Source organism: Jaculus jaculus, chromosome 1 (assembly GCF_020740685.1).
Source record: "Jaculus jaculus isolate mJacJac1 chromosome 1, mJacJac1.mat.Y.cur, whole genome shotgun sequence".
Taxonomy (NCBI): domain Eukaryota; kingdom Metazoa; phylum Chordata; class Mammalia; order Rodentia; family Dipodidae; genus Jaculus; species Jaculus jaculus.
The window spans coordinates 51,993,737-52,008,395 of NC_059102.1; the positions used below are offsets into that span (position 1 = coordinate 51,993,737).

A 14,659-nucleotide genomic window follows, 5' to 3' on the forward strand; every position below is an offset into this window, starting at 1 on the left:
TTTAAAAAAAAAAAAACAGGACAAATACACAAGCAAGGCTTGGAATTCAGTAACTACCATAAGGACCATGAATAAAAAGTCAAATGATAGGGATGGAAAAATGGCTTAGCAGTTGAGGTACTTGCCTGCAAAGCCAAAGGACCTCAGTTAGATTCCCCAGGACCCATGTAAGCCAGATGCACAAGGTGACAATATGTCTGGAGTTTGTTTGCGGTGGCTAGAAGCCCTGGTGTGCACATTCTCTCTCTTTCTCCTTCTTTCCCTCACTTAAATCAATAAATAGAAATAAAATCTTTTTTAAAAAAGTCAAATGAAGGTCAGTAATAGCTTGTCTTTGGATTTTTTGCTATTTGAAAAAAGAAATACTATTTAAGTCATAGTACATTGAGTTTTCTGTTAGTGCCAGCTTAAAGCATTTCTTATGACAAAAAGTATAGATTAAATCCTGTGAACAGCAGATTCACTAAAGGATTCTGGTAGAAGTTTTAGTTGTATTACTATCCACCCAATGTTTAGACAAGTAACTGTCTATTGGCATAGGTATTCAATAAGTATTTGTTGAAAGAATAAACTGAACTGTTAAACATAACAAAATCTAGGCAAGGACTATAGAAGTTAAAACTAATCTAGGACATAAAAGGAGAAAATTGGATAAATAAATTTCACAGGCACCTCTTTAGTTACACACAGAAATTCTTAGGTTACGTACAATTTTGCCGTATATAGTTTAAAAATATTTACTTGTAACATGCATCATGTATTTATTTATTTATTTATGAGGAGAGAGAGAGACTGCGGCAGATGCGGAGGGAGAGAATGGGCACATCAGGGCCTCCTAGCCACTGCAAACGAAGTCTTGACACCTATGACACCTTGTACAACTGGGTTATGTGGGTTCTGGGGAATGGAACTTGAGACTTCTGGCTTTGCCAGTAAGCACCTTAACCACTAAGCAATCTCTCTAGTCTGGCATCACTTAAAGTCAGCATTTATTACACAAAGTACTACCAAAACAGTAGTACCTTTATTTGCAGTTACATTTTCCACATTTTTATTTATCAAGACCAACTGTGATCTGAAAATATTGAGTGGCAAAATTTAAAATTAAAGCTTCACACCATTCTGATTACTAGGATCAAATCTTGCTCAGAATATCAAGCATTCTTTTGTGTACTACACCCATGCTATATGTACTACTTGCTTGCAAAGTGACTCAGCAGTTATACTGGTCACCGATAAGGCTATTCATACAGCAGTGTTATCTTCAAGCAACCCTTATTTTACTTAATAATGGCCCTAAAGCTGGGTGTGGTGGCGCACACCTTTAATCCCAGCACTGGGGAGGCAGAGGTAGGAGGATCACCGTGAGTTCAAGGCCACCCTGAGACTACAGAGTTAATTCCAGGTCAGCCTGGACCAGAGTGAGACCCTACCTCGAAAAACCAAAAAAAAAAAGGCCCTAAAGTACAAAACTAGTGAGTGGTGAGGCTGGCAATTCAGATGTCAAAAAGAGGCCGGGGGGGGGGGGGGAATGTTTCCTTAAAATAAAAAGGTGCAAAAGAAAAAAAAAGTATACCGTAGTTGGTAGATTTTTACGAACAAATCTCACTTGGAAGCAGGAAGTCTGCAAGCTCATGGTCAACTTGAGTACATTGTGAATCCCAGACAGCCTGGGCTACATAGGACATAAATGTCCTTAATAAATAAATTTTTTAAAAAAGAATTTTCTCTTGTGAACTCTGCTGGAAAATAATTCTGTACTAATCTTGCCGTCATGTCTGAAATTTCAAGTTATGGCCAGTATCCAATAATTGCACTATTAAAGACAAAAAAGGCATTAAATATGTATGCATAAAACATGAACAGAAGGCATATGGACTGACAGAAATGTATTACAGCAAGAAGAACTTTGCCTGTATGAAGACTTTAGCAAAGGATCCCCTGAAGGAAGTGATAATGTGTTACCTACTGCAGGAAAGGGATGGCCAGACAGAACTGAGAATAGGTTTAGACTGAAACATAAAATTTGCTGGAGTTTATACATCTACTAGTGAAGAAGATGCTGCCACATTTCTAATAAAGTTGAATAATTTGAGCAAAGAGAAAAGGACACATTCTATAACAAGTCTTCAAAACTCTAAAGGAGACTTCAAGGCAGAGATCAAACAGATTAACTTTGGTACTAAGAAAACCTTAGGGGACATGATTATAGCCAGGGGTAGTGTACACATTAATGAACCTACCATGCTCTCAAAAAAATTATATTTGAGGGCTGGAGAAATGGCTTAGCAGTTAAGGCACTTGCCTGCAAAACCTAAGGACCCATGTTCAATTCCCCAGTACCCTGGTAAGCCAGATGCACAAGGTACATGAGTCTGGAGTTCATTTACAGTGGATGGAGGCCATGGTGTACCCATTCTCTCTCTTTTCTCTTTCTCCCCCTCCCTTCCTCTCTTAAATAAATAAATAAAAATATCCGAATGGCCACACTTAGTGTATTGTTATAATTGTTGTTTTGTCAGTTATCTTGAAAAGGTTGTTAACAATTTAACTGTATGTATTTATGGAATATGCTTGATAATTCAGCAGCTGTATACAATCTGACTAAGTCAGGGTGTGATGGTTAATTTTCATTTTTAGCCTGACTGTATTTAGAACAACATGCAAACATACCAAGGGCTGTTTATGAGATATTTCCAGAAAGGTTACATACATTGAGAAAAGAAGACCCATCCTTAATGTGAGGTGGTACCAACCCATAGGGGCTGGTGTCTCAGACTGAATGAAAAGGACAAAGCAAGCTAAGCACAGCATTAGTTTCTCTCTCTCTCCTGCTGTCTATTATTGCCATCATGACTTCCCTATCATGATGTACAGTCCCTCAAACTGTGAGCCACAATAAACACTTCCTTCCATAGCTTTTGTCAGTATTTTGTCATAGCAATGAGAAAAGTAATACAAAGGACATTTCCGGCAATGTTACTGTGAAAAGTAATACATAAGATACCTCTTATTATGCCTAATTTTTAAGTAAAACTCTGTTATAGATCTTGATGTATCAGGAAAAAAAACAATATAGTCATTCAATTTATTCATTCCATGGTTTCAGGCATTTACTATGGGGATCTTGGAAAACATTCCTCACATTTAAAGGAGACTACATTAAAAAATGTTAAAAACAACAACAAAAAACTCACCAGGATACTGTTTTGGTGTAAGTTCTAATTTATGAGATAACAGCATGGCTCCAGTAGTGTTATCTATTGTATAAACCTGTACAGAACCACTGTGAAAACAAACAAACAACACTTTAGTGAAAGAAGACAAAAATAAATAGTGAAACAAACCCATTTTTTCCTTTTCAAAAAATATACTTATTTATTTGAGAGAGAGAGAGAGAATGGTTACGCCAAGGCCTTTAGTCCCTGCAAATGAACTCCAGATGCATGTGCCTTCTTGTGCATCTGGCTTACGTGGGTCCTGGGGAATCGAACCGGGGTCCACACCTTAACTGTTAACCCGGGTCCAGACTTCACTAGCTAAACCATCTCCCCAGCCCTATTTTTTATTTATTTCTTTGACAGCAACAGAAAGAGAAAGAGAAAGAGGCACGCGGGATAAGGAGAAAATGGGCACGCCAGGGCCTACAGCCACTAAAAACGAACTCCAGATGCGTGCACCCCCTTGTGTATCTGGCCAACGTGGATCCTGGGGAATCGAGCCTTAAACCAGGATCCTTAGGCTTCACAGGTAAGCACTTAACCGCTAAGCCATCTCTCCCAGTCCAACAAACCCATTTTTTAAGTAATTTGTAGTCACCTCACAATTTGAACAAATCCATGTTCTATACATAGTCTAGTAATTTCCTTCTTAATTATAATCTAGAAATTTCTGTTTAACATTTTTCAGGAGGCACATATAATGGTCACTGTAGTACTGTGTTTAATTGAAAAATAATGAAAACAACCTGAGTTTATAAAGACACAAGGAAGAATAAATTGGTATATTCATAGAATACAATACCACATAGTGTTGAAAAACAATGTATTTTAGCAACATGCATATATTAATATATTAGTACATATAAGGACAGCAAGTATGTATATATATTCATTCTAAACACAGTAATTCACTTGTGGTTTGAAAACACACACATGCACGCATGCACACACACACGCACATGTAAGAAGCTGATATATACAATTTCTAGAACAGTGACTGCCAAGGTGGTGAAAAGGGAATATCAAAGATGGGAAAATACAGCTTCATCAACATCAGCAATATTTTCTTCTTTTCTTTCCTTTCCCTTTTTCCTTCTCAGTTCCCATTTCTTCTTCTCCCCTTCAATTTACCCCTCCCCCATCCACCCTTCCTTCCTTTGAGGTCTGGCTATGTAGTTTCTTCCTTCTGCTTCAGCCTAACAAACACTGGGATTATAGGAGGTGTGTTACAATGCATTGTAATGTATTATTTCTTATGCTGAATGACACAGATTATCATTCTAAAATATCACATATGCTCCTATATAGACTATCATTTAAAAATACTACGTATGTTCTATGGATAATGCAATTGATTTTTGTTTTGTTTTGTTTTTCCAGGTAGGGTCTCACTCTAGCTCAGGCTGGCCTGGAATTCATTATGTAGTCTCAGGGTGACCTTGAACTCACAGTGATCCTTCTACCTCTACCTCCCAAGTGCTGGGATTAAAGGCGTGTGCCACAATACCTGGCTATATAATGTAATTTTAAAAGTTGCTATAAAGTTCAAAGGTGGGCTAGAGATATGACTCAGTGGATAAAGGTGCTTGCCTGCAAAGCTTGATGACCTGGGCTCAATTTCCTAGTACCCACATAAACACAGTGCCCAAAGTGGTGCATGCTTCTGGAGTTTGCAGTGGCAAGAGGCCCTGGCACACCATTCTTCCTGTTTCTCTGTTTGCAAATAAATAAAATAAGGCCAAATTGATGAAATGTCAGAAACTAAAAGTAAACTCTCTATATTCTACATTGTTTCTAAGCTGTATTTCAAAACTGGATTTTGTTTTAGTTTCTAGAGCTATTCTCAGTTCAAATATTTAACATGGATTCATTTTCGAAAGTGACATACCTCTAATTCAGCTTTATTACCTATAAAACATAATTAAAATGGAAAATGAGAATCAAATGTTCTTAAAATACTTTTCAGTACAAGGCTGCATTTGTACATACTAGGAAGACACAATTGTATGGATGCCAGAATAAAGGACCCAAAAGCTTGAAGGCACCAAAGACATGATGATGAAAATACTAATTATCCTGGTTTGATCGATACACACTGTATATGTGTGTTCTAGTATCACACTGTAATGGCATGAATTACTGAGGAGATCCAAGACCCACCAACACAACAAGAAAAGACAGCCAACTGCCCACCACAAGATCTCACATGTCTAACATGCCACCTGGGGCCCAGGAAACGCTGCAGAAAAATCAGGAACACTAATATGGCTCACACTACTAGCTTGACAACCATCACCAAGAAGATGGTAACAGACAACATGGCCAATCTTAACCCATCAAACAGAAACCCAGAAGCCACAGAAAATTCAACACTAAATCAGACTGCAAGAGACCCACCATAGCTCATGGAACACTGAAACAAAGAATGGAAAGATTGTAAGAGCCACAGAGCAGGTAGGAACAACCTGAGGTATAGTGACCCACTTATATTACATAATTAAAAAAATTTAAGACAAATTATTAATCCCAAAGCAATACAACAAAGAGAGACTAATGGAGAGAGGGAGGAGAGATTATGGAGGATGGATTTGTGAAGGTAGAGGTGGGAAAGGAGAGGGAATTATTATGGCTTACTGTGGTGGTTTGACTCAGGTGTCCCCAGCTGACAGATATTTGGGAATTAATGCCTCCTGGAGGGAGTGTATTGTTGGGGGCGGGCTTATGGGCTTTATAGCCAGTTTCCCCATGCCAATGTTTGGCACACTCTCCTGTTGCTGTGGTCCACCTTATGTTGGCCATGGGGTGATGTCCACCCTCTGCTCATGCCATCGTTTTTCCCTGCCATCATGGAGCTTCCCCTTGAGCCTGTAAGCCAAAATAAATCTCTTTTTCCCAGAAGCTGCTCTTGGTTGGGTGATTTCTACCAGCAATGCGACCCGGACTGCAATAGTAATGTGGTACTGAGGAGTGGGATTGCTGCTAGACACCTGACTATGTGGCTTTGGCCTTTTGGAGCTGATTTTCAAGAGGAATGTGGGAGGAGTTGAAACCTTGGCCTAAGAGATGTCTTGCAGTGCTGTAAGTACAGCTTGATGGACTATTCTGGTCTAAGCTGCAAGACCTGAATGCAATAAGAACTATGGACTGTGAGGTTTGGTTTATGAGGGTGAGAAAGAGCTTTGCCTGGACTGGGCTAGCAGTCTGTGGGAGAAGCTTGCTCTTGTGCCCATGTCCTGAGAAGTTGTGCAGGGTTGCTTTGCGTAGAAATGAACTGGTGTGAGTAGAGGGATATGGCACAGAAAGAAAAATCTTTGGGTGAACTGTTGCCTATTCAGTTGCAACTGAGAGATTACAATCTATGAGACTGGGCTAGCTGACCTGCGTGGGGACAACGAGAAGAATGTAGACTCTTGGGCTGGAGAGATGGCTTAGCGGTTAAGCGCTTGCCTGTGAAGCCTAAGGACCCCAGTTCGAGGCTTGGTTCCCCAGGTCCCACGTTAGCCAGATGCACAAGGGGGCGCATGCGTCTGGAGTTTGTTTGCAGAGGCTGGAAGCCCTGGCGTGCCCATTCTCTCTCTCTCCCTCTATCTGTCTTTCTCTCTGTGTCTGTCGCTCTCAAATAAATAAATAAATAAAAAGTAAAAAAAAAAAAAAAAAAAAAGAATGTAGACTCTTTAGAAGGGGCCTGAGTGCTCAAGGAGTGTCCTGTTCTTCAAAGTCTGCTTTATTCCCCCCTGGATTAAAAAATTGGCACCCTACCTGGTATCATGGAGTATAAGAAATGCTGGAAAGAGGGTCATTGAGTTTGCAACACGGTCTTGTGTTTTGGAAATGGCCATGGGCAGTGTGAAGTAGGTTTGCTGGTTGCCTGCATAGAGACCCGATGGGGCCATGAGGATGAACTGTGGCTTGCAGTGGAGATGCCGGGACCATGAGATGGCTGCCAAGGAGCTGCCGGCCCTGATGAAGTTTCCCAGGACTGTGAGTAGCCTAGCTGGAGGGGCAGAATTGGAATTCCCGAGACTTGTTGCTGGTTAGAATTATCGTACTTGAAGATTTGTCACTGGCTAGAGTTGCTGGACTTGAAGCTACAGAGTTTGATGTTTGCCCTGGTTGTTTTAAATCTTGCATTGGTTGAATGTTTCTTTGCTTTGCCCAATGCTATCTTTTGCAGTGTGAATATTTATTCTGTGGCATTATGGGTTTTTTGAGGCTATATTTTGGTATTATGGCTCAGTTAAAAGATCTTGAACTATGGGGATGTATGAACATCATTGGGATTGATAAAAAAAACTATGGGGACTTTTAAAGTCAGACTGAATGCATTGTATTTTACATCATGCATGGATATCAGTTAATGGGGGCCAGGGGCAGAATGTGGTGGTTTGATTCAGGTGTCCCCCAGAAACTTAGGTGTTCTGAATGCTAGGTTCCCAGCTGATGGATATTTGGGAATTAATGCCTCCTGGAGGGAGTGTATTGTTGGGGGCGGGCTTATGGGCTTTATAGCCAGTTTCCCCATGCCAATGTTTGGCACACCCTCCTGTTGCTGTGGTCTACCTTATGTTGGCCCGGGGGTGATGTCCACCCTCTGCTCATGCTATCATTTTCTCCTGCCATCATGGAGCTTCCCCTCGAGCCTGTCAGCCAAAATAAACCTCTTTTTCCTAGAAGGTACTCTTGGTTGGGTGATTTCTACCAGCAATACGAACCTGACTGCAACACTAGTAGTTCAAAAACATCCATCACCCAAAAAATATTCTAGGTCCAGATGACCTCACTGGAAGATGTATTATACAATTATAAGATGAGCAGAGAAGAGAAATGAACCTTTTCCAATTTGCTTTAGACAAGCATAACTGCCTCCTTAGAAGAGTCAGATAAAGAGAAAATTGTAAGCAGAATGTACTCATGACCAATACATTTTAAAATTCTAAATAAAAATGTGACCAAATAAGTATTCTTTTTATTGGTGCTTCTTCGAGACAAAGGTAAGCTGTCCACACTGACAGGAACTGACTACGTAGCCTAGGCTGTCCTCAACTTTATCCCACTTGTCTCCACTACCTGAGTGTTGGAATTGCAGGTGTGTACCACTCCGTGCCTAGTACGGCAGTTTGAATGTAAAATGTACCCAGAGGACTCATGTATTTCAGTATTTACTCCCCAGTTGTTGGTGGTGCTTGGGAAGGTTGTAGAACCTTTACAAGGTAGATCCTTTCTGGAGGAAGTGTGTTACTGGAAAAGCAGGCCTTGAGGTATTATACCTTAGCCTTTGGCAGCTCTTTCTACTTCCTCCCTGCTGATGTGACTGGTATGACAGTGTGATAACAGGTTCCTATTCTTGCCATAACAGACTTCCCCTTGGAAGTATAGACTGAAAATAAACTCTTTCTTTCCTTAAGCTGCTTCTGGCAAAATATTTTGCCTCCACAATAATTAAGTAACTGATCCACAGAGCTTTCAAATTTATTTTTACACTAATATACAAATTAAAGCAGAAACTCATTTTATCTGTGAGCTTTACATGTACTTATAAACTAATACAGTGCAGATACTTAAAGGCATCATAAATATCTTAAAAGGATTATTTTAAAAGAAAAATATCTTTTTACAAAAATATCCTTATAATAATGAGGAACCTAAAATTTTAATTGATTTAATTTTAATTGATTTACTTTTTTTTTTTTTTTTTTGAGGTAGGGTCTCACTCTGGCTCAGGCTGACCTGGAATTCACTATGTAGTCTCAGAATGGCCTTGAACTCTTGGCGATCCTCCTACCTCTGCCTCCGGAGTGCTGGGATTAAAGGCGTGCGCCACCACGCCCGGCTTGATTTACTTTTAATCTGCATCTCCCTTTTCATTTGGCATGCGTAGTATGTGTGGCATGGTATATGAGCATGTATGTGCAGATACGTGCACATGTGCAGGTCAGAGATCATCAAATCACTTATTGTATGTTTCCATGAGACATAAAATCTCTCACCAATTCCAGAACATGACGTTTTTGTGAGCCACAGCAATTGTTTGGTCTCTGCTACCCACGGGACTGGGGTTAAAGACGTGTGGTCACATCCAGATGTTTGTGTGGGTGCTGGGGAATCAAACTCAGGTAGAACTCAGGCTCTCGTGCTAGTGTGACCAGTGCTTTTATCTGCTAAGTCTTCTGCTCAGCTCCTATATCTCAATTAAAAAATATATCTACGGGCTGGAGAGATGGCTTAGTGGTAAAGTGCTTGCCTGTGACACCTGAGGACCCTGATTCGAGGCTCCATTTCCAGGACCCACGTTAGCCAGATGCACAAGGGGGCGCATGTGTCTGGAGTTCGTTTTCAGTGGCTGGAAGCCCTGGCGTGCCCATTCTCTCTCTCTCTATCTGCCTCTTTCTCTGTCACTTTCAAATAAATAAATAAAAATAAACCAAAAAAATTAAAAAATATATATATCTCTACATTTTTATTTATTAATGAGGGAGATACAGAGAGTGAAAGAGACAGAACAGGATCACCAGGGCCTCCAACCACTGCAAACAAACTCCAGACTCATGCACCACCATGTGCATTTGGCTTATGTGGGTACTGAGGAATCAAACCTTAGGCTTCACAGGCAGGTGCCTTAACTGCTAAGCCATCTCTCTAGCCTATCAATATTTTTAGTTGATAAAAACTAATGTTTGCAAATGAAAATATGTAGCCTCTAAAATTTGGTCTTGATCTTTGCTTCAATCTAATAGCACTGAAAGATTTTATATTATGGTGACTCATAAATTATGACAGGCATGATCATGTCCATATGCAAAGACATTTTACATTAAAAAATACTGGTAATAAGAACTCAGAAGTATCTTTCAATTACCTTGCACAACCAAATGCCATCAGTCGATACTTGTTATTTACTGCTACACATGTTCCATCAACAACATCTTGTGGCCAAACTCCATGAAGCTGCTACAATAAATAAAAAGAGAAGGCTTAAAAAAATGTTCCCCAAACTTACTGTAATTGATGGCATTATCTTTCATTAAATACACAATTTATTATTAATTAGTTTCAACTGTATAGGGAACGTAAGGACTTCCACTGAATATTATCTCTTAAAATGTTGAACCTTTCATGAATTGGTCAAAAAAAGTTCAGTGTAATGTTTATAGAATATTTTAAGATATAGAATCAATCTGAAAATTCAAAACTAAATGAATATATCCTCATTAGAAGAAACATTTTTTATTTGCTTGTTATGCTGGACAAGCTCTCTACCACTGAACTATACCCAGCACTGTAACATAAATATTTTTAAAAATATATTTATTTGAAAGAGGGAGAGAGAGAGAGAGGAGATTGGCACGCCAGGGCTTCTTAGCCACTGCAAACAAACTCCAGACGCATGTGCCGCCTCGTGCATCTGGTGTCATGTGGATACTGGAGAACTGAACTTAAGTCCTTTGGCTTTGCAGGCAAGCACCTTAACCACTAAACCATCTCTCTAGTCCTGTGATATAAACATTTTGATAACAAAAACTGAATTTCACTTGCTCACTATTAGCATAGTTACTCCTATCATAGTGTTTAATTTTCCACTCAGTGGAAAACAATGAATTTTATTTGGTCTACCATTTAGAAGCAATTTATGGGAGTGGAGAGATGGTTTAGTATCTTTAGTTGGTCAAGACTGAGGGGACCTTTGAAATTGGATTGAATACAGTTTACAATGTGAGATGGTTATGAATCTATTGGGGGCCAGAGAACATCAAAGAAAGTCCAAGTTAACACCTAAGTATTCTGTAATTCAAGTACCAGAAAATTAAGGTAATAAGGCATACATTTTCTCTGCAAAGGACTGTAGGACTCTTGAACACTAGAGACAAAGGAGAGGATGAGAAGGGAGTAAAATAAAAGAGAAGAAGACGAAGAGGAAGGGAAAGGAGTTAAAGATGGGAGGTATTCCCCCAAGAAAATACATTAGTCAAATCATCCTATGGTGGAGCTCATGTAACAAAAATCCATCAAAACATAGAATAAATAACACCCAAAGTTCTCATAACAAAAATCCATATATTAAATATTCATGTACCAATTATCAATAGCTATCAGAGAGCATTCAAATAAAAGAATAAAGAAAATCCTTAACATGATAAAACCAGAAAATATATCTTTGATAAATGTATATTAATAAGCAATCAGTTCCATCTGAAGTAGGCCAGAGGCTTTAAGAGAAATATTTTCAAGAAGGTGAAACAGAATATCTAGACTTAAAAGAATCAAGAAGGCATTTGTACAGCTGACATCACTTTTGGGTCAAATGTTAAGTTTGTAAAGATAAGTAAATGTAAAAAAAAACAAAAACAAACAAACCATTATTAATTCCCAGCATAAGAAGAAATCTGTAGGAAAGGTGGGGAGACCTCATAGCATACTCATGGCTTAGTTATTAACAGGATTTACATAGTAACTAAAATATAAATCATAACTGAAGTTGGGCATATTGGTGCATGCCTTTAATTTTTAATGGGGAGGCTGAGATAGGAGAATCACCATGAATTCAAGGCCAGCCTAGGCTACAAAGTGAGTTGTAGGTTAGCCTGGGCTAGAGTGAAATCTTGCCTCAAAAAGTCATACACACACACACTGGTGACTTAATTTATAACTACTGGGAAGATGAGACTATATATGAGTGTTGAGATTAGGGTATATATGAGTCAATGGTCATTTTTCATGGGATAAAGTCAACAACAAAATAACTACAGTATGATCAACGACTAATGCTTTACATGAATGAAGTGGGAAAAGGATTTAATAAAAAGTAAAATTATATATGAAAAATAAAGTAATTATTCAATGTAAGTAAGCCATACCTCTGCAGTAAATCTACTTGACACTGGTGTAATAAATCCAACCTTGCCATCATTAAACACAACAGCAAATCCGTCAAGTGTCGCACAGTATTCCATATCTTTGATGTGCACATCTGTAAAGCCCAGGAAGGAACCTGCTGATGAAAAAGTAAGTAAATGAAGTAGGTTTCTATTAAGTTATCATCTCACACTTCTGAATTATTCTAGAATATGTCAAATATCAAACAACTGGTTATAACTACCTCTTGATGACTGTAGATCTACTGAAAAGGGGACTGTGCAAAGATTAATGGCTTTCCTTCCATTTGTCATTCCTTCCCAATGAATAAGATGAAGAAGTCCATCAGAAGTAGCAACCAGGAGATCTTCTAGCACAGACTGTAAACTGTAGGGAAGTAAGCAACTTACATCAATTAACCTTTCCTTACCCTGTTTCCTTTCTCGTCACTCTCCCCTCCTCCTTTTTTTGGAGACAAGTTCTATGCATCCTAAGCTGGCCTCTAACTCCTTATGTAACCAAGGATGACCTTAAATCCTCCTACCTCTACCTCCCAAGTGTTGGGATTACAGGCATGCAGTATAACATCCAGTATATGTGGTGCTGGAAATGAAATCTAGGGCTTCCTACATGCTGGGTACATAATTTTCCAAGTGGGCTACATCTCTAGCCCTAGTCAATGAGTTTTTGAGATGGTATACTGGGAAAGCACTGAGAATGATTGTTTTAAAAATACCATAAATTCAAAGCCAAACTGATTTAAACAATCAGTGCCAGGGCTACACAGTGAAATCCTATCTCCTCCTGCCTTCTGTACACCCCCCCACCCTAGAAATAGGGGAAAAAAAAAAAAAGAAGAAGAAGAAAAGAATGAGAGCTGGGGAGATGGCTAAATGGTTAAAGAGGCTTGGCTGCAAAGCCTGGTGGCCTGGGTGTGATTCCTCAGAACCCACATAAATCCAATGGCACATACATCTGGAATTCATTTGTATAGGTAAGATGGCCTGGTGTGCCTATACACTCTCTCCTCCCTTTCTCAAATAAGTAAGTAAATAAAGAGAAAAGGCTTTTACAAAGATTATAAAATCATTACAGAAAATCACCATCTGCCTAAAATTTAGCTATCAACTATATAATTAATTTGTGTGTATGATGTGTGTATGTTCACATGTATGAGTGCTTGTGACCCACCAAATGCATGTGGAGGACAGAGGACAACTTTGGATGTTAGTCCTTGCTTTCTACCTTGTTTGCGGAAAGGTGTCTCATTTAGCTGTTCTCTGCTCTGCTCACTAGGCTAGCTGGCCTGTGAGATTGGCTTCACGGACTATTTAACAGCTATCTTGTTTCCCAAATGTATGTGTTTTCAGACTGAGAACCAACCTTTCTTCCTTGGCAGTACTGGGGACTCAAACTAGGGTCTCGTGTGGTAGGCATGCACTCTACCAGAGTCACATCATCAGACATAGATTTAGGATCTTGACTAAGTGTTAAAGAATTTAATATGGTTAGGAAGCAATATAATACATATATTCTGTTATGTATACTGTGAATTAGAATATTGCTACTGATTAACCAACTATTCTTTTATATATTATATGAACTATACAGTTTATAAATAAATAAACACTGTATGTTTCATGACAGTCTTGTATCCAAAACGAAAAATGATATGGAATAAATTATGGTACTACAAAGTGAGACTCTGTTTTACATATATATATTTATAAATGTAGTTACGTTTTATCTTTTAATGTAATATATTCAATCAATAACAAGGGTTGGAGCATTTTATTATTATTCATTTTCAAGCAGAGAGGCGACATAGAGAATGGGCATGCTAGGACGTCTAGTCACTGTAAACAAACTCCAGATGCATGTATGTGGGACTAGGGAATTGAACCTAGGTGATTAGGGTTTGCAGGCCTTATCCAATGAGCCATCTCTCCAGCCCTAGAGTTGGATGTTTAAAAGTAATCTTTACATTTTCTTTAATCCAAAAATAAAAGTTAGTACAACTTTGCTCATATAAGCAACATTATAATCAGTATACCTACTTAATAACTGGCTTGCATTTATGGTGACAGAAGAAAAATAGTCAGTTATAAAATCTTTCAGTTTATTCTCACTAATTTCATAGTTACATAGGAAATTTACAGCAAGTATGCATTACACATGCTATTTAACACTTCTCTGAAATACATTTATTTTCATTGGAATTTTGAGGAAAAGTCTTGGAGATTTCCACCAACCTAAATTCTACCTGGCACATTACATTCATACAACTTATAAGAAATACCTTCCCCATCCCTGGTGGTTCTAGAAATTAAATTCTGGGCCTTGAGAATGCTACATACAGGTTATACTACTGATTACACAAAAACTTTGTAAGGCTCTTTTCCCAATTTCCATCAATATTTATGCACTGCACACTTTTTACCACATGGTGGAGCCAAGTTTGCATAGTTCCACCTGGCTGGTACCCCATAATCTTATTCAAAATTCCTTCTGCATCAAGTCACAACCCTGAAAAAACTCCATACTGAAATAAATAAAATATGAAGTGATAAGCAACCTCTTAATTATGA

At 38.7% G+C, this 14,659-nt stretch overlaps 1 protein-coding gene across 2 annotated transcripts in view; it reads right to left on the bottom strand.

Annotated features, from left to right (window-relative positions):
- Ric1 (RIC1 homolog, RAB6A GEF complex partner 1) overlaps positions 1-14,659 on the bottom strand; it is a 127,346-nt gene that overhangs the window by 46,285 nt on the left and 66,402 nt on the right. For both annotated transcript variants that reach the window (XM_004653178.2, XM_045149157.1), the window contains 4 exons: positions 12,316-12,458; positions 12,074-12,210; positions 10,078-10,169; positions 3,198-3,286 (listed from right to left, as the gene is read on the bottom strand). In XM_004653178.2, coding sequence (XP_004653235.2) covers positions 3,198-3,286; positions 10,078-10,169; positions 12,074-12,210; positions 12,316-12,458 — 461 coding nt within the window. The remainder of the gene's footprint in view (positions 1-3,197; positions 3,287-10,077; positions 10,170-12,073; positions 12,211-12,315; positions 12,459-14,659) is intronic.